The following is a 24,013-nucleotide window of genomic DNA, read 5'->3' as shown; positions in this document are numbered from 1 at the left end:
TCCTCCATCCCTCCTCCTGTCTGGATAATTGATCTCCGAGTCGCAAACCAGATGCTCGGGCTGCGCCTCTCTCCCCGTGCTCCGGCTCCTGCTGAAGTCCAGGGAGATCCTCTGGAAGAAGCCACTTTTAATTTGTAATCTGATTAAGCCATTAGAGGCGAATGGAGCAGTAAGTAACACAAATTGCCGATCGTTTCCATCAGCAAATCCCCCCAATTAATCCTGAGATTAACCCTGATTACACGCGGTAATGGTGATCAATGCACCCTAATGGGGGAAATCCGCCCACTCCGCTTTCTTCCACATCCCAGAACGATCAATTTGGAATCAGGGTGATTTATCTGGCAGGATCGAGCGGGGCCAGCGGAGCTGGGGCAATCCCAGGAGCTGCAGCTCATTCCCGCTTGGGAAAAGCGAGCCAAACTGGGAAAGAAGAGCTGGATAGAGCGAAACGAAGAGCAGGGGAATGCAGAGGGCAGCAGGAATGGCAAATTCCATCTGCCTGCCGCACTCCCTCCCCTTTGAATCCTCTCAGGGATGCCCTAAAAAGCTCCTGTGAGCTGATCAGACCAAACAGCTCGGAGCAAGGCTGCACTTCTCAGGGATTCCTCTGTCAAAGGGAGGAAGTTAGGCTGGAGAAGAGCTGAAAAAAGGAAAAAAAACCCTTTCCTACTTTGTGATCCGAGCCTCTGTTCATCCTTTTGCTGCTAAAATCGGAAGTTACCCCAGGACTGAACATTTCCAAGGATCCCCAAACACTCCACGAGCTTCAGAGCCGGGCTCAGCTTCCCCTTGGTGCAGTGTTATTTATAGAGCAGCTGAGACCCCAGCGATTGCTTCAAGGGGGATTCTGCCTTTGTAGGGACTAAGTCAGCACTAAGTCGGGAGCTCAAGGCTTGACCTTTGGAAGGCAGGGATGGATTCATCCCACTCCCACCACAGCCAGCTCTGGGCTGAGCTGCAGCACTGCCTGGTGATAAAGGAGTTTGATTTATGGAGCCTTCTCTTCTCCAGAGCTGCTCACTCTGCTCTGGGAGCACCAAGGAGGACAAGAAAAACTGCTGGAAGATGGGCTGAGCTCCCTCCAGGGGCTCTGGCATCTCCCTGGGTGTTGGCTCCAGGACAGGAGAAACCACACAAGTGACATCTCACAGGGTCCCCAGGTCCCACATTAGCAGGTCCTGCATGTTCCTGTGCCATGGGAAAGATCACCTGGAGGGCTGCAAGCCCAAATTCTGACCAGGAATATTTCAGGTGATCCGTCCCAATATTCACTTGAAGTTGTTTTTCTCTCCTCCCACACCATGTAGACTAATCCCTGTGTCATTTTGCGCCCAGATCTGTATTTTGGCAGCAAGGTAAAATATTCCATATGAGAACAGTGACATCACCCTATCCTGCACGGACAGGCCCTGTAGTATCCATAAATCCATGAGATCCTTTAGGATTTTTAATGGAGCTGTAGTGCTCCAGCCAATCCCCCCTCATTCCTGGGCTGGGATCCTGCAGCTCCCCTCCCCTCAGGTGGTCACTCCTGGCCAGAGAGCTGAGCCCCTCACCAGGACAATCCTGCTCCAGCTTCCCTCATCCAGGGAGGAGATTCCAGGCAGGTACATCCCAGACTGCAGGGAATGTTTTTTCCCTCGGGATGTTGTCTCTGAGGTGTTTTGCAGCACATGTGTTTGGGGGTGACATGTGAGGGCCCCGTCCTTCAGCCACCTCCTCTCCCAGCTCCTGCAGCCACCCGAGGGGCTCATGGTTCCCTTTGATGTGCAGATGAATCAGCCTGGCCAGGAGAAGCCCCGTGGATTTATGAACTCCTCCTCTATGATGTCTTTCCAAACGTATCCCCCAGAAGAGCATTTGCTCTCCCTTTCCTCCCAGCTCCTCAGATCCAAGCATTCCTTTCTCCTCCTCCATCCCAGGCCTGGGGAGCGATGCTGCTCCCCCAGAACAAAGTTCCCTCTGCAAACCCAGCCACTTGTCAGTCCCCTGCTCCATATCCAGCCAGGTTTGGTGTCTCTTGACTGCAACCCCATGGAAGGCAGCTCCGAGCCAGAGATGAAATCCTGCAATTCAATCTGCTCCCAGCCCAAATCATGCCAGCTCTGCAATTCCAGAGTAGTTGAAAAGAAAGGGACAAATAACTCTGATGGAAACCACTCACTGGAGACTTCCAGGGGAAATTATACACCCGCGAGGGGAAAAAGGATCATTACGAGGTGACGGGAGAAAACATTTGCATTGCAAGTCAAAGCAGCTGGAGGCCGGGGGAAGCTCTGTGGTCACTGCCCTCCCCAGTCCAATCCAATCAACTCCAGCACTTGGCAAACCCTCCCAGACAGGCCCTTGAGCTGTTTGACCCAGATTCCGACAAACACCGGAGTCAAGCTCTGCCCAGGAACAGAAGGGGAGCCTTGCAAAGGTCTCCCGAAGTTCATTCCTGTGTTAACCCCCACAAAATAATAAAATCGGTGTGTTTGTCTCCTCTTTAGCAGTCACCTCCACCTTGCCAACTTCCCAGAGGTGCGTGGGGAGATTGCTGTGCTTGGCAAACAAGCAGAAATTAAAGAGAGTTCAGCAGGAACATCTCGATTTCATCGTGGCTGAGCACGCCCGGATGCAATGGCACGTTAAAAACCTGGTGGCACGTTAAAGCTGGTGGCACATCGTCCAGGTTTGAAGGACAGGTGTCTGCCAATAAAGACAGAAGCTTCTCTTTGAAATTATTGAATTATTATTATAATTTTGAAATTAAGGGGCTCTCAGGCAAAGATATGGGAATTAGCAATAACAATTCTTTACTAGGAAAATTAAAATAGAAATGCAGTATTACAAAGAACAATCCCAACACTGACAGAGTCAGAATCCAAGCTGACACCCGTCAGTCAGTCAGGGTATTGGCAGCAGTCCCATTCAATGGTGGCTGCATCCTCCTGTAGTGGCAGATGTGGTTCAGCTGGAGCAGTGCTCCTGGAGAAGGTGCAGTTTCCTCTGAAGGTCCAGGGATGATGTGGAAAGGTCTGGCTATCCTCTGGAATCCAGTGGAAAGAAGGTACCTTGGTGTCCAAAATCTCAGTTTTTATCTAGGTAGGAAAGGCTTGGCTCCTCCCCTGGCTGGAGCATCTCCCAGTGAGATGATGTAATTTTATCAGTCATGCAGTGGGACTGAATGGGCCAGCAGCAGATGATATCTTCCTGGAGGGAGGATGGGCTGTGGAAAGATAAAGATGATTGCCCCAGCTGGTTTAAAGTTGGCCCATTAGCAGATAACATGTGCCAGGAGATCAGGGTCACTGCCCCATCCAGTTTTTAACAATGGCCCATTAACAGGAGATATCTCCCACAGGGATAAGAATCGCTGCCACACCCAGTTTTTAACAATGGTCCATTAACAGGTGATACCTCCTGGATGAAGGGTGGGTCATGAGAAAGATAAAGATGATTGCCCCAGCTGGTTTAAAGATGGCCCATTAGCAGATGATATGTGCCAGGAGATCAGGGTCACTGCCCCACCCGGCTGTAACAGATGGTGACAGAATACACATTTCTGGCCACATTAACCCAACACATGCATCTAAGCCATCAAAAAGCAGAGGGGATGGAGGAGCTGGAAGAATAAAGGGGATTTTATTTCTGTGCTAAGCATCATACCAAAAATCCCCATCCCTAAAGGTTCTGCACCCCCACAGTTGGAGCAGTAGGCAGGGAAGGGAGAGCCAAGAGCAGCTCAAACAGGGAAAGGGGAACACGCCCCCCAAGGAAGGCAAACCTCCACACCCTCCCCTCATTTCTCTGCCAGAGCCTTAGCACAGCTCCCCAAAACCCCAGAGAGGAATTTGGAGGAATGAAGTATGAAAGAGGGGCCGAGGCAGGCTGTGTTCCAGCCAGCTGCAGCCAGGGCTGCTCGTCAGGAATAACCTCTCCTGCATCCACACACAGGATGAGCTCCAACCTCTCCCTGACATTTGTGTGTCAGCTCGAGCCAGCTGGGGCTGCAGCTCTGCCTTCCACTCCACACTCAGGCTTTAAATCCAGGGCTGGAAGTTTGCAGAGCTGCCAGGGTCCATCCTCATCTGGCCACAACGAGTTGGGAGCATCAGCAGTTCTACAAATCCAGGCCAGCCTGGATATACCACTTCTCTCTGATGGGCAAACACCAGGAGAGGGAGGCAGCACCGTGCTGCTGTGACATTTGCACCCGGGTGCAATGAGGTGTCATTCAGCCCAGCCAGACCAAGCAGCATCTCTGGGGCACCAAAATTACACAGCCGAGGAAATCCGACAAAATCCATCTGCCCTTTTCAATATTTGGAGATAATTAACTCCTCCAGGCTGCGATATTACAAAAGAAAGCTGTTAGTGAAGCTGTTCATCCCCAGGTCAGGCTGGATGCGGAATTTTGCCAGCACTGGGGATGCTGAAAGGGCAAGGAGGACATTTCACATTTCCCTATATTCCCAGGTCCCTCATAGGAAGATTACAGGGATACACATGTAATGCAGTGGGTCAGAGGGAAGAGAGAGCAAGGGCTTACCAGGAAAGGGAAAGCATCTCTGCTCCTCCATTGGTGCCATCTGAGCTGTGTCCCAGCCTGAGCATCCACCAAAAAATCTGACTGCAGGGAAACTTGAAAAAAACAGGCTCAAAGCACACCTTTACCTGAAGGTAAAGAAATCAGCCAGAGCTTCTCAAAAATGTTTGAGTCACTCATCCAAGAGCCTCACACTGGCCCTAATCCCCACACCTGACCTGCAGCCCTGAGGTAACCCAGAGCATCCCACCCCTCCCCTCCTCCCTGCCCTAAATACAGGGTGGGGGCTGGTCCAGCCTCCCACCAGCAAATCCCAGCTGGACCAGTTGAGTGTGGCATTCCTGAGCCAGCACTTTTAACACTTTCCTGTCCATTATTATGGGATGGCAGGGCAGGCAAATGGTAACCTAGTTCTGCTCTCCAGTCCCACCAGCTGCTCCAAGAGCAACCTGCATATCCCTAAAGGAAATTGTTCCCTATGAGGGTGGAGAGGTTGCCCAGAGAAGCTGTGGCTGGCCCATCCCTGTAAGTGTCCAAGGCTAGGTTGGGCAGGGCTGGGAGCAACCTGGGATAGTAAAGATGTCCATGGTAGGGGATAGATCACCCTTAAGGTCCTTTCCAACTCAAATCATTCCAGGATCTGCTGCCTGTGCTGCCTGCACGGGTCACTGGGGCAGTAAATATTTGTACGGGCCAGACAAGGAGAAAGCAAACAGAATTCCCTTATTTATGGGCCTTGGCAACTTCTCAGCCTCAGCCCCCTGGTGTTTCCATCCCCTCTGCTCCCAGCTGTGGCTCCATGCACCCACAGCTGCTCCATGGGGGACAGGATGTGAGACCAGAGGTTGGGAGGATCAGAGGGACAGGCAGAGGGAGACTGTGGGAGCTGGGATGTGCAGGAGCAAGTGGAGTGACCTTGCTGGGTGTTTTTGCAGCCGTGTTTATTTTACCTGCAGGCAGAAGGAGGGAAGGTGATGGATCCTCTTCCCTGGCCATGCAGGGGTGCACTATGTGAAGCCTCCAGAGGGTTACACACCATTCCCAAGCCTTTCCTTTCAGCAGGGGGGTGTCCAGAGGGGCTTCCAGGGAGCTCAGTGAGACATCCTGAATCCCAAACCCTTCCTGCAGGGACATGCTGTGCCTGGCAGGACACACACGTGTCCTATCCCAGACTGCTGCTGCTGCCCCTGCCTCTGCCTCCTTCCCTGGAGGAAGCTGGGATGTGGGAGTGCTCCCGGGGTCTCTGGGTGGGAGGTCTGTGTCTCTCTCTGGGATGAGCACTGCTCCAGAGACACAAACCATGAGCGTACCTGGAAGCAGCCGGGCGTCCGGAGTGTGCCTGGTCTGCTTCCCATCATCGCCCCAGACGGGGGGCAGGAGGCAGAGGGGAAGGAGCCCGGGATCACTGACCCCTCTTGGTGCTGAGTGTCTGGCTTTAGGAAGGATTCAGCCTTATTACCAACCTCCTGAGCTGCTGATTTCTTGGATTTCTGTCATGTCAGGAGGAGCTTTCGCTGAGCTGAAAAGGGCAAGGGGATGGATATAATTCCATAAACTCCTCGGAGATCAAAGGAAAGACATGAGGCCAGGGGTTAAAATCACCCAAACCAGGCTGGGAATGAGCACATGAAGGAATAGGGAAGGAGGGAATATGTGAGCAACAGGGTCCTGGTGGTTCCTGAGGGGGGGTTTTGGTGGGGGGGATGATTGCTGTTGTGCTGGTATGAGGATGAGTCAAGCCTCATCCCTAAATTTACTGGGATAATCTCTCCTGGCCTGCCTCATCACTTTCTCCATCCTGGCTGAGCTTTATTTACACACTGTGACCAGCACAGCCTCTGGTCACTCCAGCCATACCTGCCAGAGAGTTTTTCCTGTCAGGGATTGATGGCATCCGGCTGGAGATCTCTGGGACTCCTCTCCCAGGTAATCCTTAGTGCAAATTGCTTCTCTTTCAGCCACTCATTTCACCGTTTGTGGGAGAGCAGAGCAGGCAGAGCCGTGCTGCAGCCATGAGAGGAAACAGCCTCAAGCTGTGCTGGGGAGGTTCAGGTTGGACATTGTCCTGCCAGTGAAGGCAGAAGCTTCTCTTTGAAATGGAGAACGTAAACACCCTTCCTCCAAAGTATTATAATTTTGAAATTAAAGGGCTCTCAGGCAAAGACATGGGAGTTAGGAATAGCAGTTCTTTACTAGGAAAATTAAAATAGAAATACAGTATTACAAAGAACAATCCCAAAACACTGACAGAGTCAGAATCCAAGCTGACACCCGTCAGTCAGTCAGGGTGTTGGCAGCAGTCCCATTCAATGGTGGCTGCATCCTCCTGCAGTGGCAGATGTGGTTCAGCTGGAGCAGTGCTCCTGGAGAAGGTGCAGTTTCCTCTGAAGGTCCAGGGATGATGTGGCTATCCTCTGAAATCCAGTGGAAAGAAGGTACCTTGGTGTCCAAAATCTCAGTTTTTATCTAGGTAGGAAAGGATTGGCTCAGGAGCATCTCCCAGTGGGATGATGGAATTTTATCGGTCATGCAGTGGGACTCAGTGGCCAATTAGCAGATGATATCTTCCTGGAAGGAGGATGGGTTGTGGCAAAGATAAAGATGATTGCCCCAACTGGTTTAAAGATGGCCCATTAACAGATAATATGTGCCACAGATGGTGACAGAATACATATTTCTGGCCACATCAACCCAACACAGACATGAGCAGAGATTTCTTCATGGAAAGGGTGGTCAGGCCTTGGAAGGGGCTGGTTTGGAGTGCCCATCCCTGGAGGTGTTCCAGGAAGGCCTGGATGTGGCACTCAATGTTCTGGGCTGGTGACAAGGTGGGGATTAGACACAGCATGGACTCGATCCTGAAGGTTTTCCCAACCTCAGTATCCTGTGATTCCAGGCAAAAATATAAAAAATCAGGGTGTTTGTCACAAGGCTGAGGGAGATAACATCCCTGAGATAACAGCGAAGCAGAGCAGGCTGTGAGCAGCTTTGGGGCTGGAAACCATTCCCTCCAAAGCAGCAGCCCTGGCTGGCTCTGCCTCCTGTTCTGCTCCTCGTGCCGTGATTTATCCCGCAGCAGAGCGAGTCCAAACGCTCTCCAGATGGATCCCATACAGGCTGCACCTGCTTCCCACCGTGGAGAGGCACATGTGGATGGAGAGGAGGAGCTGGGGGTAAGTGTGGGAATACAAATCAATCACCCACCAGCCCTGAGCTCCAGAGGGATAGGTGCTCCCCCATCCCTGGATGGGCCAGCTTCTCCCTGCTGGAATGGCTCCCAGGGAAGGGACCCTGACCATGCACAAATCCCCAAGGTGAAACTGAGGAGCCCAGAGGTGCCACCAGGATACAGCAGTCCCTGGAAACAAGGGAAACCTGCCTAGATGGGGCCAGGGGACCCCTGTGTCCCCCCAGCATTGGAGAGTTGAGTGCTCTGTACCCAGGGATGGACCAGGAGGTGTTATTTTCTCACAGTGTTTAAATTTCTTTACAGGGAACATGAAATTCCCTAAGGAAATAAACTGCCACCAAGCTCCAGGACCATCTGCCTCAATCCCCAGGGATCCCTGGGATGAATTTACAGAGCTTTCCAAAAACACAGCACACGAGGCACAGCCCAGGGTCACGGCTGCTGGCCAGGGAGAAGTTTCTGCTCCCACATCCCTGTGTTTTGGGAATGGCACTGTCCTGCATCACCCCCCTGGCTTAGAAAACCCAGGGTTATGGGCAGAGGAGCTGAGTAATGCTCTGTGGGTGATGCTGGAGGATCCCAACCTGGAGGTCAGGAGGGACCCTGAGGTCCTGGAGGTCCCCAAACCCTGAACATCCTGAGGATGCAGACAGGAATGGTCCTGCTCTGGAGAGAAACAGCCCTGTGGGATTTCCCATCACCTGCTCCCACTTTGTCCCTCTCCCAACACTCAAATATTTATGTCCAAAGTCGACATTAAAATTCAAGGGAAGCTAAATAGAAATTAAACTGTGTATTTGGAGAGGAAACAAGTCCTGTAAGGTGAGCGCTGCTGGGCCCGGTGATTGATGGGTGTTTATTTATCTGCTACTGCCAAATCCTGCAAGGAAGACAGAGTGGGAAGGGAGAGGGAGAGCCCTGGATATGGGCTCAGTGGGTGGAACAGCCCTGGGAATTGTGGCAGTGTCCAGGGGGGAGCAAACAGCTCCAGGAATCCCCAGAGTGTCCGAGAGCAGAGCTGGGCAGCCCTGCCTGGCTGCAAGGACTTGACTGTGCCACACAAACCTTGGGAATATAAGTGTTTGGACCAACACAGGGCAGATCCCAGCATCACCCTAACCCACTTGCTGATGTCTCTGTGACTCTGGAATCACCTCTGCGCATCTAAGGAGAGGCTAAGAGGAACAAAAGCCTTGCTGCCTTCTTTTTCTTTTCCCCTTTTTTTCTTTTTCCTCCTCTCCTCTCCTCTCCTCTCCTCTCCTCTCCTCTCCTCTCCTCTCCTCTCCTCTCCTCTCCTCTCCTCTCCTCTCCTCTCCTCTCCTCTCCTCTCCTCTCCTCTCCTCTCCTCTCCTCTCCTCTCCTCCTCCTCTCCTCCTCCTCTCCTCTCCTCTCCTCTCCCTCTCCCTCCTCTCCTCTCCTCTCCTCTCCTCTCCTCTCCTCTCCTCTCCTCTCCTCTCCTCTCCTCTCCTCTCCTCTCCTCTCCTCTCCTCTCCCTCATCCCCAGAAGCCCCTCTCTGCCTTTCCCCTGTCCCCCATGTGTCCCTCACCCCCTGTCCCCTCTCTGTGACACTCCACAGGTCCTATCCCTCTCTCCCCGTGACCTTTCCCTGCCTCCTCCCTGTTCCCTCTCCGTTATTTGCATAATAGTGCCCAGGATCACTTGGGAGGGAAATAATTTCCTTTCTCTGGAACTGAGACCTCTCTTTGCACTTATTTGTCTCCCCCATTCCCGAAAGCCGTGTGTTGACGGATGCTGGATGCAACCAGACACCCCCAGCCGGCCCTGCCGATGCCTCTTGAGTCTCGGCCATCCGGGAATGCAGGCGAGGTTATCCAGGGGCTCGTGACTCCCTCATTCTCTCTCTCTTCAAATCCTGCTCTTCCCTGGTTTACACTTCCTTGGAAACGGATCAGTGACACGGGATGTTTGTCACCCGAATAAGTGTTGTTGTTGCTAGGTGACAATGTCCTGCTGCTGTGCGGGGCCAGGCGTGTCCCGGGGATGCCATCCCTCTGCTGGGGATGCCATCACTCCTTCCCTCCCCCGGGGGATGCCATCTCTCCCCCCGGGAATGCCATCCCTCCTTCCCTCTCCTCGGGATGCCATCCTTCCCCCCAGGATTCCATCCCTCCCCTCGGGATGCCATCCCTCCTTCCCTTCCCTCCCATCGGGATGCCATCCTTCCCCCCGCCATGCCATCTCTCCTTCCCTCTCCCTGGGGATGCCATCTCTCCTTCCTTCCCCTCAGAATGCCATCCCTCCTCCCAGGATGGCATTCCTAGCCCCGGGATGCCATCCCTCCTTCCCTCCCCTTGGGATGCCATCCCTCCTTCCCTCCCCCCAGGATGCCATCCCTCTGCTGGGGATGCTATCCCTCCTTCTCTCCCCCCTGGATGCCATCTCTCCTTCCCTTCCCTCCCCCCAGGATGCCATCCCTCCCCCCAGGATGCCATCCCTCCTTCCCTCCCCCCAGGATGTCATCCCTCCTTCCCTCCTGGCCCAGAGCCTCCCAAGGACTCTCCAGAGCTGCAGGTGAGCACTTGGACCAAAGTTCAGTTTGGGCTCATCCTGCAGCTCCACATCTCTCAGAGCCTTGGGGTTTCAGCCTCATCCTGGGACAGGCAGGGACAGTGAGGGTCATTCCAGACCCTCGGAGATGCTCCAGCACCTCTGGCACACTCTGGGGATCCGTGATGGGAACCCAGCCCAGCCACTGCTCCTCCCTCTCCCTGGACAGGAGCAGGGCAGGGAAGTTCAGAGCAGGAACTGCCATGGGCTTTCCCAATCAAGTGGACAAAGTTTGGGGTTGGTTTTATTGTGGGATTTTTTTTTTTCTTGTCTCCTTGGAAAAACGCTGATGTGTCAAAACAAAGGGTTTTCAAAAAAGGAATGTGCTTGTTTCAGCTTTTCAGGAATTCCTGCTCAAAACTGAGAAAAAAGAAAGTGCTGCCATCCCATTGCATTCCATCCATCCTGTTGCATCGTATTCCATCCCATCCCTGCCAGCTGTTTCCCCATGAGCTGCAGCACCACATGGCACAGACCTGAGGACCAAGGACAAGTCCTGACAGTGCCAGTGCCCCTCTGATCATTCCAGGTCCTCCTGGCCTTGCTGACATGACAATTCCCTGGGCATGGGGCTGGGGGCAGGCTCAGGGCTGCTCTCTGCAGATGTGGTTTTGATTAGGAATTTTTTGGACAAAAAATGCACAAGTAAAGCACAACCCAACCCCAGCGCCATCGCCCCCCACTTCCTGTGAACGTTCCTGCTCTGATTAACCAACATTCCTCCAGAAAATCATCTCCTTCCCCAAAAACCCCAGGCAGGGCTGGCCAAGATTGCCCTCACCACAGAGAAGGGGCTTCCACATCTCAGAGGGGAGGTGGAAGGTGTGGGTGGAAGGTTTGGGTGTCAGCACGTGGATCCTGGCCAGGGAATTCCAACCCCATGGAGCCTTGGACCTCTCATGCTTGGAGGGCACTGTCCCAGCTCCAAAGGGTTTTGCTGGGAATTCTTTCCAAAGGGAATGTTCAGGGGTCATTCCCATTGCAGGGAGTTCAGCTGTCCAGTGCCCCCCCAGCTCCAGGGGCTCCATGCCCAGTGGCTGTAGCCCTTTCACAGGGAATCTCCAGCCTTTCCAACTCCACCTCGGAGCCTCCAACCCTATTTAATGAATGATCATTAACTGGGGACGTTTCAGATGAGGAAATTGTTTTAGGAATGAGCAATTAAGTCCTAATGCTCAGCTCACGTAACTCATTTCTAATTAAACTCGCTGTAAATTATAGCACCACTATTTATTTTTAATGAGAAATAAAACTGGAAAGGAATTGCGGCCCTTCAACAAACCGGACTGAGTGGGAGGGAGGAAAGAGGGAATGAGTGGTGGAGGGGAAGGAGCAGAGAGCAGGGAGAGAGTTCAAAACAGACAGAAAAGAGCTCTTAAAGCCCTCCCTGCCATTCCAGAAGCCATCTCCATTCTTACCCAGTGCCTGACGACCTCCTGGCAACAGCTATTTATATTCCTGACCTTTCCCAAAGGTGGGCAAAGCTCTGCAGTCCAGGCTCTTGAGGGTTTTGCCACTGGGAAGCGGCCTCAGCTCCTGCTCTCTGCAGATCCAGCTGTGTCGTGACAAGGAAAAATGGTGCCCATATGGAGACATTAATGATCCGAGGTTCAAAGGCAGCACGGGAGGATCGAGTGCTCTCTGAGCAGATTTTAATCACATCCATCATGGAACAGCTCTGGAAACGGCAGGAGAGGCAGGCAGGATGGGGAAGGATGGAGCTGGGGATGGACAGGGCTAACAGCACCAGCTGGGCAAAGAAAAGTTAGGATTGCTCAGGCTGTGGTTCCAGGATTGTGCTGTCGTGAAGTCAGGAGGTGCCAGGGACTGTCACCACCCCATGCCTTGTGGGAATTCTCCTTAGGGAATGGAGGAGAGTAGGGGAAGTATTGGATTCTGAGTGACCCACAGCAGTGCTCCATGACCTCCCCTGAGCCCCCCAGACCCCCAGGAACACTTGTATCCCTGGATATCAAGGAATGTAGGAGAGGTTATCCAGGGGCTCATGTCTCTCTCATTCTCTCTCTCTTCAAATCCTGCTCTTCCCTGTTTTACACTTCCTTGGAAAGAGCCCACCAGACCCTCAGGAACACTTGTATCCCTGGAATCCTTCAGAGCTATGGGCTGGACTAGGAATAGCCCCATTCCCTGGGTCACTAGTCACAGGGTGGTTTGGGTTGGAAGGGACTTTAAACTCATCCAATTCCACCTCTCATCATGGGGAGGGACACCTCCCACCATCCCAGGCTGCTCCAAGCCCTGTCCAACCCTGCCTTGGACATTTTCAGGGATCCTGGGGCAGCCAGAACTTCTCTAAGCACACTGTGCCAGGGCCTGCCCACCCTCACAGGGAAGAATTCCTTCCCAATTTCCCATCTCATCCGGCTTTCTTTCAATTTAAAGCCATTAGGAGTTTGCTGTTAGTGGAAAACGCTCTGGCTCATGTCCAGTAATGATGGATTTAACCCCACAAAGTCGAGTTCAGACTGAGCCCACTTGGAGATCCATAGAAATTTAACATTTCCAGCAATGTTTCCTCTCTCTCAGCACCATCTGCGCTGGGATGGAGCTGAAGGAGCAGAGGAAGGATTTTGTCTCTTACCTGCTTCCCCCTAGCTGGAACAGGGCAAGATTGGGGTCACTCAGGGCTCCCACATCAGCTGAGCCCAGGTGAGCCCTGGGAGGGCTCAGGTGAGGTTGGGGGTGATGTCATCCCATCCCTGCTCTTGTGCAAGATAAGCAGGAAGAGAGATCCTGGATCTCAGCCCTGAGCTGGAGCTGGTGCTGCAGAGGGGAAGAAACAATCCCAGAGCTCCCCATTCCTTATCCCATATCCCACCATCCCATAGCTCCCATCCCACTCTGTGTCTGTCCCACTCCCCCAAGAGAGAGGTGAGAGCTGCCTCTGCCAGCTCACCCACTGTAGGACAGGGAGGCACCGAGAGCACACCAAAACCAGAGCTGGAGCACGGAGCAAATTTCACCTTCCCAGAAACATCCCCAGGAGCTTTTCCTCTTCCTCTGGCTGTTCCAAGCAGTGAGCAGTGAGTGCTCCTCTCCAAAAGCTTCACTAATGATTTTGGGCAGCTAAGCCAGGCCTGGATTTGGGATGTGGCTGTGCCTTCCCAGCTGTCTGCACGCGGATTTAAACCTGATCCGTGTGGAACAGCGGCAGCTCCTGCTCTGCCTCTGGACAAAAGTCCTGATTATTCCCTCTTCCCAACAAAGCCCCCTGTTCCAAAAGCTTCCAGGCACTGTGTTCTGTGTTCCCACTGGAATAGCTGCACGTGGATGCTGACACTGCAAACTCTTCCCTCCATGGACACGTTCTGGTCACACCAAGCTGTGACCAACATTTTGGCAGTGGCTGCATCCAGCCAGGACAGAGATGTAGGGACAGCGGGGGTGATGGGAATGTCTGTCCTGCCCCTGTTTGGGAAGACAAGGAGAAGGAGAAGGAGAAGGAGAAGGAGAAGGAGAAGGAGAAGGAGAAGGAGAAGGAGAAGGAGAAGGAGAAGGAGAAGGAGAAGGAGAAGGGAGAAGGGAGAAGGGAGAAGGGAGAAGGGAGAAGGGAGAAGGGAGAAGGGAGAAGGGAGAAGAGAAGGAGGAAGAGGAGATCCAGCACAGAGAATCACAGGGTCACAGAATGTTGGGATGAAAAGAGCCCTAAAGCCCATCCATGAGTGGGGTCACCTTCCATACACCTGGTTGCTCCAATTCTTCAACATTTCCAGGAGTGATATCTGGGAAGGAAGGGAAATTGTGGGAAATCCTGGCTCAGCCAGGTCGGGAGCCTATTCTTCATGGCTCTGCAGGATCTTCTGTGTCCTGATGGAGCCCTGCAGAGTCCTGACCTGGCCACTTTCAGGCAGGAGGGGAAGGCACAAAGTGAGGAAGTTGTAGAGAGCTGCAGCCACAGGAAACCTTGGCTGGGGCAGCACCCTGGGGTGGCAGTGACGTCGGGAAGGGTCATTAGTGAGGGATTTGTGTTTCTGCCCTTGCCATGGAGAAACGCCCAGCCGAGCAGCCCCTGACCCCCCCAAAGCTCGACCCAGCCGTGTAACCCGAGCCCAGACCCAGGACAGCCCGGAGTTAATCACTTCCAATCCCGGCCTGAGGAAGTGGCAATTAAAGAGCTCGTTAGTGACAGAAAGAGCTCCTGTGCTGCCCTGACACCTTCAGCTGCCGAGCTGCTCCAGCACCTGCCTGGGGAGCCAGGAGAGACTTTGGAATGGCTGTTAGTGGGATACAGCATCCTTGTTGGAATATGGGGTCCCCCTGTCACAGCATGAGGACAGGACAGCTCTGCCAGCAGCAGCCCCCGGGGGTATCCCCACCTTTTCCTCCTGAGCCATGCTTCCAAGGAGCTGGGATGCCAAGGAAAGGCAGCATGTGGAGGCAGAGCTCTGGGAAGGGATCAGGGAAGGCTGGGGGAGGAATTCCTCCCTGCAATGGATGAGGGTTTTAGCTCCAGATCATCGCGGGAGCTCCAACTTGCGCGGCTCCGGCTGCGGTTTGGAGCGGGGCCCCGAGGAGCAGCAGCATTAACACCCACAGCCCCTTCCCTCTTGGAATTCCTGCCCATCCACACGGCTCCCTGCAAGGAGGCACAAGGGCCTTCCCAGCTGCAGGGAGCTGCCCCGGATAAACACCCGACAGCTGGAGCAGAGAGAAATGGAGCTGCTTCTCCAACTGCCAGCACGAGCCAATCCATCACGCTGGTCCTGGCACCTCTCCTCGGAAGGGAATCAAAGGGCTCCTTAGTGAGAAGGGATGGAATGACAGGTAGAAAGGCCAGAGGATAAATCCTGCTGCCTACTGGGACTGTTAAATATTAGGAGAGATTAGTGTCTGACAGGGGAGAGTAGGGCAGCAGCTCTGCTAAACAGCCAGAGAAATGCGTGGAATTCCGGCTCCTTTGTCAGTGGCAACTGCACAACACTCAGGGTGGAATAAAAGGAAGAAGAAAAAATACCTTTCCCTGATTTAGATTAAGGAAGGAGCCCGGGCAGGATCCTGGACCTCACCCAGCCCTTGCTGGAGCAGCACAGGAAAGGGAGAGATGGGAGGGGATGCTGGGAGAGGGTGTGGAGCAGGAGCAACCACTCCCAATCCTGCTCCTGCACAGCCCCTGTTTCAGGCACAGCCCCTCCTCAGGACACCTGGCTGGGAAGGTGGGACAAAGAGGGGGGAAAGGGAAGTGATGGATTCACCATGGAAGTGTCCAAACACTCGTGGATGTGGCAGTGGGGACGTGGATCTGAGGGGGACTTGGCCATGCTGTGGATTGGATGGGCTCAGAGGGTTTTTCCAACCTAAATCATGATTGCATGGTTTTCCTTTCCCCATCTGGGCAGCAGAGCTGGGTGTAGGGAGGGGTGTGCTGGAGGAGGAGGGCCTGGCTGGGATCAGCAGGTCAATCCAGCTCAGGCAGATTATCCCAAATGATAGTTCCCATTTCCTGACTAAGGCATCCTAAAGCACTTTGCTCTGCCCAGCAAAAGCTGTGATGGGGCTTAAAATATTAAAAAATTGGCCAATTTTCATAGTTTCCATGTCTGGCATGTCAGGGATTATTAACCAGGAGAAAAGCCTCTGTGTCAGGGACAGGTGAGTGGGAGTGCAGGGCTGCCCATGAATCTGTGGCCAGGCAGGGATGAGCTCCATGGGGAGCAGAGGGACTTCCCACCCTACAGAAGTGCAGAGTCCTGGGCTGAGGCAGGATGCAGTCAAGAGGGGCCAGACTGTCAAATCCAGCCCCATCCTAAACTGAAATTCTGAAATTTGTCAGCGTCCCATCTTGAACCAGTTAAGTTTCCTCCCTCAATTACCCTGCTGGAAAGTTATTTTATATATTCCCTCATCTGATGATTGGGAGAAATCTCCTTCAGTTTTCAACTGACATCTATTCACGACAGGTTTCTACCAATTCATGCTTGTGCCAGCAGTGTCCTTCCAGAGTTCCTTGCATTCCTGGGTGTTTCCTCTTCCATGTCTTTCCAGGCAGCAGTCAGAAATTACCTCAGCCTCTGATTTCTCTCCAGACTACACAAGCACAACTTTTCTAGGACCACTCATCCTGTCTGTGCCCACTAAACCACATTTGCTCCTCTATTTGGGGAAAAAAATCCACTGAGGACTTTTGTAAACCTCAGGAAATTTCATCCCAGCTCTTCATTCGCAATAAAATAATCCCAGGTCCGTTTGCCTAAAAACTCTTTTCTATGCAGAAATCCATGATATCCACTGTTCTTTCCACGAGTACCCAATGGAGGATGGGAGCAGAGTAGATCAGCCAGAAGGCAGAGCCTGGATCCAGTCAGATCACAGGGTTGGGCTGGAATTTAGCCCACCCAGCCTGGAATAATCAGGATCACCAGAAGGAAAACCCTTGGAAATTAACCCCTCTGCCATGGAGCCAGGCTGGGAGAGCTGGAGAAGAGGAAACTCCATGGAGATCTCAGAGCTCTTTCCAGTGCCTAAAGGGGCTCCAGGAGAACTGGAGAGGGACTTTGGACAAGGGATGTGTTGGAGTCGGTGAGTCAGGGATCTCTCTGATTTCTCTCTGAAGAACTCACTGACTCCAACATCATGGAGAGACAGGACACAGGGAATGTCTTCTCTCTGCCAGAGGGCAGGGTTAGGTAGTAAATTGGGAAGGAATTCTTCCCTATGAGGTGGTAAGACCCTGGCACAGGTACCCAGAGAAGCTGTGGATCCCTGGAAATGTCTAAGGCCAGGTCAGTGAACTGCCAGCACCTGCTGGAAGCTGCAGGAAAGCTGCAGAAAGCCCAACCTCATTCCAGCCCGGTCCCGGCAAGGATGCGCCTTGGGACTGGGATTTCTCGGTGCTCACAAAGCCCTGAGCACGGCCATCCACAGACAAAGAGCAGCTTTTCCAAGCTCTCCATCCCTGGCTCGGCGGGCTGGTCCCAGCGAGGGAGCAGGTAAAGCAAACCCTGCCAGCAGCAGGGCTCAGCGCCGGGCTGGCACTGCCCCATCCCCGCCTCTGGCATCGCCAGCGTTATCTCTGGATGCAAAACCAGGGGAAAATTGAGAGCTTGAAAGAGGACAGGCTCTCCTGGGTCAAATTAGTCATTCCTCATTAGAAAAGCCCCGCTGGTTTCTTTGTTTCTCTCGCTCTCCAGTGGACTCAGATAAATACATTTGTAATTCTCCGAGTCCCGCTGAATAGGAGACTGGCAAGGTGAGAATATTAAAGCTGCAGATTATCAAGTGGTTCCTTCCCAGGAACTGAGATTCCAGCAGAGGAATGATGGGGAGGAAGGCTGGGAGTGAACTGCAGAGCGGGGAGAAGCCGAGGAAGGGATTGGGGGAGGCAGGAAAAGGAGAAAGAGGAGGATGGAAGGGGAAATGCCAGAGGAGGGAATACTGGAGAAAACGGAGAGGGGAGAAGGCTCTGGAGGAGAGGAGAAGGGGGGGAGCAGGGCTGCGGGGAGGTTTGGCAGCTGCTGAGTGTGCCGCATTTCAATATTTAATGACTCCAAAATACAGCCATTAACATGTCAGAGGCAGAGGGAAATGGCCCGGCTTTTTCCCCGAGCCCTGATGGCTTTGAAGAACAAATGCCATCTAAAAGAGAGGCTTTTAAAGCGTTTTGGCCGGGGCTGCTGCCGGCCCCCTCCCTTCAGGGCAGCGCTTCCCTCCGGGAGTGCCGGGGAGCTGCATCCATTTGGTTTGGCTGGCACTGTCCATTTTATTTTCCCCTCAATCTCTCGCTCTCTCTGGGATCTTTCCGTTCACAACACAACCCTGTGAAATCAGGAGCGTTCTGCTCTTTGCTCCCAACATCCCCCGGCAAACGGGATTTGCATCAGGTGCAGACAGTGACAAACTTGGAGCTGTTTTTCCCAATTTCAGCTGCTCCATTTCCCTCCTGCAGCGGTGATTTGCCTTGCTGCTCACTCTGCCTTCTCTGCAGGTGTTCCTCGTTCTGAGTCTTCTCATCCTCTTGCCCTGCCCTGGAGACACAGAGGGAGAAATGAAGAAAAAGGTCAAGAGAAGGACTGAATAGTCCTGGAAGTCTCCAGGGCCAAGTTGGGGATTGGAGCAACCTGGAATAGGGGAAGGTGTCTCTGCCTATGGCAGGAGGGCAGAAATGAGATGGAGTTGAAGGTCCCTTCTGTGCCAAACCATTCCATGGTTCCATGCTGCTGGTCCTTGTCACCACTGGTGTCACTGCAGGGAGTGTGGAGGCAGAGCCATGTGCCAGCTCTTCCATGCAAAATAAATGCAAAAATAAATGACAACCTGACAAGTGTAATAAGGAAGGAGGTGGCTGTGCCAACCCTGTGGACAAGGTTCAAGTCACTCCCATTTAGCTCATTAGGAAGCATCAGGCTGTGAAAGTTGTTTGAGGAAGTGGGAATGAAACAGCTCTGGTTTGGATGGAGAAGTTGTTGGGACAAGAGCATCAGAAAAGAGCCCCAGTATCCGTGCATGGCACCAGACCCACATCCTCCAGGTGCTGCCCATCCAGAGCTGTGTCTCTGATGTCCTGTGAGCAGTCACCCTGTCCCCAAGGCCTGTTGGCTCCAACCCCAATGTCCCAGTCCCCAGGCATTCTGCAGGTCCCCAAAATCTGGGCTCAGCATCCCCCAGCCAGGACTCAGCCAGGAAAGCCCAGCCACAGCAGAAATCCAGGTGGGAGCAGGGGATGAGCCCCTCTCAGAGGGCAGAGGGAAGCGCTTCCACCTCCTTCTTCCTCATCAACAGCTTTGTATCCCCCCTGTGCTGAGCTGACATTTTCTGATCCAGCTGGAAGCCTCAGAACAACTTCCAAGGGTTGTTCTCACAGCATTCCTGCCCTGCTCAAACACGGCAGTGAAAGGAGACTTGGGAGAGAAACTTCCTGGCTGGAGAGCCCTTCACATCCTCACTGACCTCGAGGCTTCCAGAAAGCTGAGGGGTCTCTGAGGGAACCCACCACTGGTCCCTGGCAGGCTGCAGACGGATGGATAATGGGATCTTTGCACCTCGGAGAGGATTTCATCACTCATCCTTAGCCCAAATCCATATTCATCATCTATGGATTTCTTTTTAATGGATAAAATGTCTTCTTTTGAAAGAGCAGCCCCACTGCTGATGGCACAAACAGCTGTGCAGGGAAATCGCGTCAGAGCAAACCCAGGCAATCTCCCTCCTCGAGCTTCCAGGGAATCTAACAGCTTTTGACTTCCAAAATAACCCCGAATGCAAAGGAATTTCAAAGAGGAGACAGAAAACCTCCCCCGCCTGCTCAACCACATCAGCCGGGCAGCCTTCCCACGCCTCTTCCCAGCCTTCCTGCCCCTCTTCCACGGGTCAGGCTCAGGCACTTCATCCATTCCCCTGGAGAAGGTGGGATGGATGCTCCTGTGCCGGGAAGGGAGAGCTGCTCCTTTCCCCCAGCACTTGACTCCGAGTCAGGCTTCCCAAGTTCACCCCAGAGCAGGAATTTCTGCATCCTCCAGCCACCATCCCTGGCAAACCCTTATTGAGCTTGACATGTGTTGTTCTATTCCTGATGGATCCCGGGCCACTGGAATATCCATCTGAAAATCAAATAAAATAGCCAAGCCCCCTGCGTGCTGCATATTTTATGGGCTGCTCCCTGACTTCCATTGTTTCCCATTGTTTAGACTATTAGTCAGAACAATTTGTCATCCTACCCCTGCTGCCTGCTGGGATTTTGGGATTCAGTGTGTTCAGGAGATGGAGCCCGTGCTCCTGCCACGCTGGGCTTCAGGACAACCCTCACAATGAGGGGCTGGGGCAGCAAATCTGGAGTGGGGCTCATTCCCTATCCCCAAAAACTTGCAGGCTGAGTAAAACACACGGTGTGAGCTGTGGGGCAGGAGGTGAGGGAGGAAGAGAGAGGCTGTGGGCAGAGCTGGCTGTGGAGAAGCACTGCTGGAGCAGGCAGAAGGTTTTTTTCTGGGGCTGCCAAGCTCCTGGTGCTGCAGGAGCTCCTGTCAGCTCCATTTCTTCACTCCCTTCGTGAGCTGGGGGCCCAGAGAGCAGGAGCTCAGGCAAAGCAGCTTCTGTTCCCATCCCTGCTCCCAGGGATGCTCCTCTCATTATCAACACCTCGGGACACAGGGATTGCTCTGGCTGTTGGGATTTTGCCTGCCCTGGCAGCTCCACACTGGAGTGAGGAGCCAGCTCAGGCTCAGAGGGAGCAGCAGCAGGGAGCTGGAGCATGAAAATCGAGAGGATTTGTCCTGTCCTGCTCCCATTCCCTTCCTGAGGAGCCAAGGGGATGATTCCCATGTTTGCCCCACTCCCAGAGGAGGCACTGGGAGCCCCCACTGCTGGGGTCTGCTCACCAGGGCAGCCAATCCCTCTGCCAAAGGCCAGCTCTCCACTCCCAGTTGTGCCAGGACTGTCTCCAGCCGTCCCCACCCCACCTGGCTGCTGGACCCTCCAACCTTCCACCTCTCCCTGTTCTCCCAGCCAGGCTGAGCAGCCAGGAGCAGAACCCACAGCTGCTCTTCATCCAGGCACCAAGACCTCCTCTAAGATTTTTCTTGCTCTTTTGGCACTCATTGCTGCCTCAGCTCTGCCCATCGTGGTGGCACCTGGCAGAGGAGTGTTTGACAGAATTTGTCACCTGCTGTCCCTGACCTTTGCCTGCCCACATGTCCCAGAGTGTTGAGCTGCTCTGGGAGTGCCCTCTCCATTCCTGGAAATGTTCCAGGCAAGGTGGGATAGCACTTGGAGCAATCTGGGATGGTGGAAGATGTCCCTGCTGATGACAGGGGGTGGAACTGGATGGGCTTTGAAGTCCCTTCCAGCCAAAACCATCCTGGGATTCTGCATTTCTGTGGAAAGGACCAGCAGGAACAGCCTAGGCATTGCTTTCCAGACAAGCCAAGAAGGGAAAAGATCCCCCTCATCATCTTCTGCTCAAATATCCAAGAATTGATGTGGGGCCAGCAGGTTCTTGGACCTTGGAAGAGCCTGGAGAACTCCAGGTGGCTGAAAAATTGGGATTTTGACCAACCCCCAATGCTTTGGAAGATGCCATAAAGCCAGTGGGGCTGTGAGGATCTGCCTTCATTCCCAAACATCCATCTTCCAACAAAAACACCCTGTCCAGATCAAGCCCTTCCTTTCAGCAGAGCTGGCCTCCTGCTGTCACCCCTTCCTTATCTCCAGGCTGCTCATCAAACCCAAGGGCAGCATCCCTTGGAGCTCCATCCCAGAGCACGCTGGAAATTCAGTCCTTGCCTGGGAGGGAGAGCAAATTCCCATAAAAGCTCTGAATGGAAACAGAAGTGCCTGTTATTAGGGGAAAAAAGAGAGGAGAAGAAAAGGAGGGAGGAACCTGGAACCTGCCTCTCCATTAATGCACAGAGATGTGTCCCTACACAACAGGAGCTGTTTGCCAGGTGGGACAGGGCCACGTCCCCATTGCCAGCTCCTCCTTAGGGGGGTGGCCACACTCCAGCCAGTCACCCACTCCTCTGGCCCAGCTCCTCCGTGGCAGGGAAGGGGTTAACTCCCAGCAGCTGCTCCCCAGATGCCGGTTCTGGAATTCACATTTGTGTAATAATAAACCTCGGGGAAAGCACTGCTGCTGCTGGGGGGTGGCCCTGTCCCCCCTCGCTCTGCGGCTGCCAGGGGGTGGCTGCAGAGGGGTGGCAGCCCAGGTGCTGTGGGATCAGCCCGCTGGACTCCCAGGGAGATGAATTAGGGGCCGCCAGAGCAGCCTGCCTGCTTGCCACAGCCCTTCCCAGCTTTCCTGCTGCTCACCCCCACCGTGCTGGGACATCCCATGGGGGGAAAAGCAGAGCGGGTCCCCCCAGTGGGGCAGCACTGGGGTGTAATTGGTTTCAGCCTAAGTCAGACCAAGGAAAGTAGGAGATCCTAAGTCAGACCAAGGAAAGAAGGAGATCCTAAGTCAGATGAATTAAAGCAAAAGAGAAGGCAAAATTGAATTGCCAACAAATATAAGACACAGAAAATTAATAAGCTTCTTTACCACTGTAATGATAGGACAAAGGGGAATGGTTTCAGACTAGAAGAGGAGATTTAGATCAGATGCAAGGAAGAAATTCTTGGCAATGAGGGTGGGAGGCCCTGGCACAGGGTGCCCATATGTAGTAATTATGTTGAGATGGACATAACTGACACCAATGCCAGTCTTCTAATAAAAATTTATCGTGCCTCCTCTCAGTGGACTTCTCACAGGCAGCTCCACACAGCACTGACTCCTCTCCTCTCAGAAAGTTTCTTTCTTCCTTCTGCATGATTGGCTAAACCCCAACCTGTCCCTCACCCTGTTTGTCCCTTGCACAACCACATGTCCCCTCCTCCTCACAGCCAGCTGACTCCAACCCCACTGGCTAGCCAACTCTTTTATAACCCCCATCCACACTGGGCAGGCAAGGCTGTTCCCACTTCTCAGTAATCAGTACAGCTGTAATTATTTGTGAAATATTGCTTTCTGCATTATCCTTACAAACTATTCCGTGCATCCCTGGCAGTGCCGAGGTTAGGCCATGTATCCTGGTTTGAAGGACAGGTGTCTGCCAATAAAAGCAGAAGCTTTTCTTTGAAATGGAGAATGTAAACCCCCTTTCTCCAAAGTATAATAATTTTGAAATTAAGGGGCTCTCAGGCAAAGACATGGGAGTTAGGAATAGCAGTACTTTACTAGAAAAATTAAAATAGAAAGATAGTATTACAAAGAACAATCCCAAAACGCTGACAGAGACAGAATACAACCTGACACTCAGTCAGGGTGGTGGCAGCAGTCCCATTCAATGGTGGCTGCATCCTCCTGCAGTGGCAGATGTGGTTCAGCTGGAGCAGTGCTCTTGTAGAAGGTGCAGTTTCCTCTGAAGGTCCAGGGATGATGTGGAAAGGTCTGGCTTTCCTCTGGAATCCAGTGGAAAGAAGGTACCTTGCTGTCCAAAATCTCAGTTTTTATCTGGGCAGGAAAGGCTTGGCTGCTCCCCTGGCTGGAGCATCTCCCAGTGGGATGATGGAATTTTATCAGTCATGCAGTGGGACTGAATGGGCCAGCAGCAGATGATATCTTCCTGGAGAGGATAGGCTGAAATGGGAAAAGATAAAGATGATTGCCCCAGCTGTTTTAAAGATGGCCCATTAGCAGATGATATGTGCCAGGAGATCAGGGTCACTGCCCCACCCAGTTTTTAACAATGGCCCATTAACAGGAGATATCTCCCACAGGGATAAGAATCGCTGTCACACCCAGTTTTTAACAATGGCCCATTAACAGGTGATACCTCCTGGATGAAGGGTGGGTCATGGGAAAGATAAAGATGATTCTCCCAGCTGGTTTAAAGATGGTCCATTAGCAGATAATATGTGCCAGGAGATCAGGGTCACTGCCCCACCCGGCTGCAGCAGATGGTGACAGAATACACATTGCTGGCCACATTCTGTATTGCAACCCAAGACACTATATAAGGTGTTCAGGGTAGGGGATGGGTTGAAATGAGCTTTAATGTCCCTTCCAACCCAAGGCAGCCTGAGATTCCAAGAGCTTAGCCCAGTGCAAGTGGTTGTCCCTCCCAGCAGAGCCAGGATTGCACTGAGCAGCAGAACTGCAGCACAACCTCCCCAACAGCTGCTCAGGACAGGGGCTGGGGCACCTCCCACGGGAGACAGAGCAAAATGTTCCTGATATTTCACGAACAATGTGATTTTCCTACTCAGAGCAGCCTTGATGAAGCTTTTCCAATGA

At 53.0% G+C, this 24,013-nt stretch overlaps 1 protein-coding gene across 1 annotated transcript in view; it reads right to left on the bottom strand.

Annotated features, from left to right (window-relative positions):
- Window positions 1–3,118: 3,118 nt before the first annotated feature.
- Window positions 3,119–24,013, bottom strand: part of LOC306808570 (SAP30-binding protein-like) — a 261,475-nt gene continuing 240,580 nt past the window's right edge. Inside the window, exon 2 of the mRNA XM_079319262.1 lies at window positions 3,119–3,168. Coding sequence (XP_079175388.1) covers window positions 3,152–3,168 — 17 coding nt within the window. The 3' untranslated portion in view covers window positions 3,119–3,151. The remainder of the gene's footprint in view (window positions 3,169–24,013) is intronic.

The sequence above is a fragment of the Erithacus rubecula genome (genome assembly GCF_903797595.1).
Source record: "Erithacus rubecula genome assembly, chromosome: 15".
Lineage (NCBI taxonomy): Eukaryota > Metazoa > Chordata > Aves > Passeriformes > Muscicapidae > Erithacus > Erithacus rubecula.
Note: the sequence above shows the minus strand (reverse complement) of the source record. Positions and strands in the feature narration are given on the sequence as shown.